At 55.4% G+C, this 4,993-nt stretch overlaps 1 protein-coding gene across 3 annotated transcripts in view; it reads left to right on the forward strand.

Moving 5' to 3' along the window:
* The first annotated feature begins 2,477 nt into the window (after positions 1 to 2,477).
* The window catches only part of Gpx4 (glutathione peroxidase 4), a 4,603-nt gene continuing 2,087 nt past the window's right edge, over positions 2,478 to 4,993 (forward strand). Inside the window, exons 1-5 of one of the 3 annotated variants that reach the window (XM_021175116.2) lie at positions 2,478 to 2,632; positions 3,431 to 3,525; positions 3,617 to 3,761; positions 3,880 to 4,031; positions 4,930 to 4,993. In XM_021175116.2, the coding sequence (XP_021030775.1) occupies positions 2,549 to 2,632; positions 3,431 to 3,525; positions 3,617 to 3,761; positions 3,880 to 4,031; positions 4,930 to 4,993 (540 nt within the window). In that variant the 5' untranslated portion in view covers positions 2,478 to 2,548. Of the gene's footprint in view, positions 2,633 to 2,950; positions 3,218 to 3,430; positions 3,526 to 3,616; positions 3,762 to 3,879; positions 4,032 to 4,929 lie in introns of those variants that run through there. The other 2 variants (XM_021175117.2, XM_021175115.1) reach the window with 2 other exon arrangements.

Consider the following 4,993-nt stretch of genomic DNA (forward strand, 5'->3'; position numbering starts at 1 on the left):
CCCCCCCCCTTAACTGGCTAATCTTAATCACAAACCTGAAGGCTATTCCCTGTCCTCTGCTTAGCGGCCCGGCCTACTGTCCCTAGGAGTCTGCTCCACCCGGAGCAACCCCTTAGTTAAATTCCACTTTGCATAACTTAATCTTTCTTAAGTCCTTCTTTTTTTTTTTTTTTTCTTAAGTCCTTCTTGCAGGTCATCCACGACCGCTACTTCTCATTCCCAGGTCCCCTGCTGGTGGCAGTGGCTCTGTCTTTCCAGTGCTTGGGAAGCAAGAGGCGAGAACTCCGAGGAGCCTGGGGAAATTGGAGACCTGGTCTCAGAAAACAAAGGAAATTAGAAACAAAGGCTGGGGCTTAAGACCTCAGTTGGTATGTGTAAAACCAGAGGTCCACAACCAACACCCCATAAACAAACAAACTTGTCATCCCAGCAGGCACTCAGGAGGGTGAAGTGGGGGAATCAGGAGTTCAAGGTCATCCTTGGTTACAAAGTGAGTTTCAGGCCAGCCTGGGCTACATGAGACTCTGTCTCCAAAATAACAATGAGGTAAAAGTCAGGCTCTGTCCAGAAGCTGGTAGCTTTTCAGAAACCACCAAGTGGCTTCTTGCAGTGGCCCAGATCTTCATTTCCCAACTGGCTGAATTAGGGTGAAGTTGGGGTCACTTGGGAGAGGAAGGCACTCCATATGCAGATCCCTCCCAGAGCCTGGGGCTGGGTTCCTGAGTGGCCTCCTTCAGCCCCAGCCCCTCATCCAGAAGCAGGGGCCTTTGAGACGCCCTGTGAGGGTGTGGCACTAGTGTTTACAACTTAAAACTAAAGCTCAAGTGCAAGTCCCTTAGAGGTCTTCAGTGACTCTTAGTGTCACCCCAGTTTGGGGGCTGGGAGGAAACAGCTGACTTCCTGAGGTGGGAGGGGCCCTCAGGGCAACTGAGAACTTACAGGACAGGATTGGGCAAGAATGTATCTTGACACCCCAGGTCACTGGTCATCTTAAACTTGGGGGGGGGGGAGGTCTGCCGTGGGGCGTGAGCTCCCTTGGACCCAGATCCCCGGGAGGGCTCCTGTCTTGTGGATGGCTTACTCCAGGGTTCATAAAAAGAGGATTGAAGGGATTAGAGTCCAGGCGAGGGCGTGGACCGGCAGCTGGGCTGAGGAATGTCCTGAGTCACTCCTGTGACACGGGGAGGGCAAAGGGCCCAGTGCTGGGCTGAGAGCTGTGGGGCCTGGTCAAGGCCATAGGTGAAGTTGCAGGGGGAACTGTGGGGCCTTCAGCTTCTCATTTAGGCCCCCAAGACCTGTGGCTTCTTTGATGTGGGCAGGGACCTCTGAGGACAATAGTAACTATTTATTTGTCTCTTGCCACCTTGCATTCCTGACACAGGGTTCACTGTAGCCCTGGCTGACCTGGAACTTGCTTACCAGACCAGGCTGCCCTCTTAGGCTCCAAGGGCTGGGGTGAAGAGTGTGGCCACTAGGCCCATCTCCATCTTAGTTTTGAGGCAGGTTCTCTCTCTGACCATGAGTACTTGGTTGACCTGACTTAGCCGCAGGGATGCTCCAGCCTTGGAATCCCAGGTTCTGGAATTACAAGAGCATCCTTGTGCACCAGATTGTGTGGGTGCTTCGGTCAGGATGTAGTCCTATGTTTTCATGGCAATGGCTTTCTCACCAAGCCCTCTTATCAACTTCACAGGAATCAATATCTACAGGTGACAGGATAGGGCCTGGTGTCATTGACCTATCACCCTAGTACCCAGGAGTCTAAGACGGGATTGCTCTGAGTTCTAAGCCTGGCTGAACTGTAAAATTGGGGGGGGGGGAAGAAGAAGCTACATCTGGGGTTCGAGACTCAATGGATTGAGAGCCCTCACTCGCATGCTGCAGGTTCTAGGTTCCATCCCTACACCTCATGGCAGCACACTTTTGCCATTCCATAGTTTAGGCTAGCCTGAGCTACATGAGACAACCTCTGATAAAGAAAATAGAAATGGAAGGGATGTGGGGATTGGCCGACACCGAGATCCCAGCACTCAGTCCAGGGTCCAGGGGTCCAGGGGTTCAAGGTCATCCTCTGCTATATAAACAGTCCAAGGCTAGCCTGGGCTTCATGAGATTCTGTTTCCAGTAGAAAAAGGAGACTCCTGTACTCAAAGGGGCTCTTTAAGGGGATGACTTTGACACACTTTCTATTCCCAGAGGTTCCCCAAAGCGCCCTGACACCCTGCTCCGCTGCAGGCAACCTCGCGGATAACTGTCCACAGCTCTCCAACGCGTAGTCCGCGTGGACGCGGCTCCCGTTTCTCCCGCGTCCCCATCACTGAGCATGCGCAGTTGCTGACAACAACAAACTCGTAAGCTCAGCCCCGCCCAAGCGGTCCCTTCATTCAGGCTTCCCATTGGCTGCAGGGGCCTCGCGTCTTCAGCGCAGGCGCATCTGACCAATAAGAGACGTCAGTGGGCGTGCCCGAGGGCGGGCAAGCCAGACTCGGCCTCGCGCGTCCATTGGTCGGCTGCGTGAGGGGAGGAGCCGCTGGCTCCGGCCGCCGAGATGAGCTGGGGCCGTCTGAGCCGCTTACTTAAGCCAGCACTGCTGTGCGGGGCTCTGGCTGCGCCTGGTCTGGCAGGCACCATGGTGGGCTACTGGGGACCTGGAGGATCGCGGGTGGGGGCAGGGTTCGGAGTCCGGTCACCGTATCCAGGGTGGAGATCAGGGGTCGTGGGATCAGTTAGCTAGAGAAGGGGGCACCCAGGTGGGAAAGCGGAGTCTGATAGGCATCTCCGGGGTTGAACAAGGCTAGGCCTCGGCGGGGGAGGTCCTTGGGCGGTGGGAACCGGTGTCGGGGTCACTATAGCGGGCTCTGACCTGGTCACGCGCCCTGTCCGGCCTAGTGCGTCACAGTCGGCGGCGCCTTGGCTACCGGCTCTTTGTCCCCGCGCTGTGCTTGGGACGCACAGACCGGCGGGCATGGGCCGCGCGGCCGCCCGCAAGCGGGGACGCTGCAGACAGCGCGGCGGATCCCCGAGAGGCCGGCGACGCCGTGGACCTGGACGCCAAAGTCCTAGGAAACGCCCGGGCCCTCGGCGAAGGAAAGCGCGCGCGCGCCGCCGCAGGAGGGCGCGCCCTCGCCGGATGGAGCCCATTCCCGAACCTTTCAACCCGGGGCCTCTGCTGCAGGAGCCTCCCCAGTACTGCAACAGCTCCGAGTTCCTGGGCTTGGTGTGCGGCCAGGGATACCCCTGCCGTCCTCTTCCCTGGTAGCATATTCTAGGGGTGTCCACAGATCTTATCAGGACGACCTGAAAGGGGCGTACTTAATGGAAGGAACCTTGAGATTCCTCCACCCAATGCCCCAGGACTTTCTTTCCTTGGCACCGGATTCTTCTCCCCTAGGGGACCTGGGGTAGGACACTCAGTTTTCCTGTTTTACAGTGTGCATCCCGCGATGATTGGCGCTGTGCGCGCTCCATGCACGAATTCTCAGCCAAGGACATCGACGGGCACATGGTCTGCCTGGATAAGTACAGGTGGGTTTTTAGTCATGTGGGTGGTGTGCATTGCTGGTCTGAAAATGGGGATTTCCTGACTGGCTTCATTCCCACTCTTTCTCTCTCCCAGGGGTTTCGTGTGCATCGTCACCAACGTGGCCTCGCAATGAGGCAAAACCGACGTAAACTACACTCAGCTAGTCGATCTGCATGCCCGATATGCTGAGTGTGGTTTACGAATCCTGGCCTTCCCCTGCAACCAGTTTGGGAGGCAGGTGCGTGGCTGTTCCCCAGACAATGCCCCTCCCACGGGGGGGGGGGGCTGTGTCAGTGTGTGTGTGTGTCTCAGTGTACAGTGTAGTGCATCTTCCAAGTAAATGTTGCTTCCTGCAGGAGCCAGGAAGTAATCAAGAAATCAAGGAGTTTGCAGCCGGCTACAACGTCAAGTTTGACATGTACAGCAAGATCTGTGTAAATGGGGACGATGCCCACCCACTGTGGAAATGGATGAAAGTCCAGCCCAAGGGCAGGGGCATGCTGGGAAAGTGAGTGGCCCTGGGGGAGGGAGGGGACAGATGACTCTGGACCTGGGTGGGGAGCAGGTGCCAAGTTTTTAGTTTTGTTTTTTTTCCTTGTTTTTTTGGTGTGTGTGTGTGTGTGTGTGTGTGTGTGTGTGTGTCTCATTGTGTAGCTCTAGTTGGGCCAGAACTTAGAGATCTGCCTGCCCTGCTAAAGTGCTGGGATTAAAGGTGTGCACCACCTGTGAGCCTCAAAGATGACGTTAGTTGTATTTTATGTGTATGGGTGTTTTGCCTGAGTGTTTTATGTGCACCATGTAGGTACAGTGACTGCAGAGACTAGAAGAGGGCATGGAATTTGCCAAAGCTGGGGTTGGTGGGTTGGTAGCCACCAAGTGGGGCCTGGGGGCTGAGCTTGAGCGCTCTATTAAGGGCAGCCAGTGCTCACAGTCTTTGGCCTGTCTGCCCCCACCACTCCAGATTATCTTCATTTTGTGTATGCGTTTTCTGTGCATGCAAGTTTGTGTCATGCATGCATGCTTGAAGCCCTCCAAGGCTAGAAGATGGCCTATGAGTCCTGGGAATTGGAGTTAACAGACTTTTTCATGAGCCGTCCTGTGCTGTGGGTGCTGGGAGTATAGTGAGCCGTCCTGTGCTGTGGGTGCTGGGAGTATAGTGAGCCGTCCTGTGCTGTGGGTGCTGGGAGTATAGTCCATTCCCCAGAAGAGCAGTGCATTCCTCTAACCACCGAGGGAGCTCCTGCTTCAGTTTCCCTGGAACGGACTATGTCCAACCAGGCTGGCTTAGAACTCTCATATCCACTTGCCTCTATTTTCTAAATGTTGGGATTAAAGTTGTGTACCACCATGCCCTGGCAGGTACCACTTGTAAACATTCTTTTTTCTCCTTCCCCCTCCCCTCCCAGTGCCATCAAATGGAACTTTACCAAGGTAAGTGGCATACAGTGTGGGGATGTGGCCCAGCCCCAC

Source organism: Mus caroli, chromosome 10 (assembly GCF_900094665.2).
Source record: "Mus caroli chromosome 10, CAROLI_EIJ_v1.1, whole genome shotgun sequence".
Taxonomy (NCBI): Eukaryota; Metazoa; Chordata; class Mammalia; order Rodentia; family Muridae; genus Mus; species Mus caroli.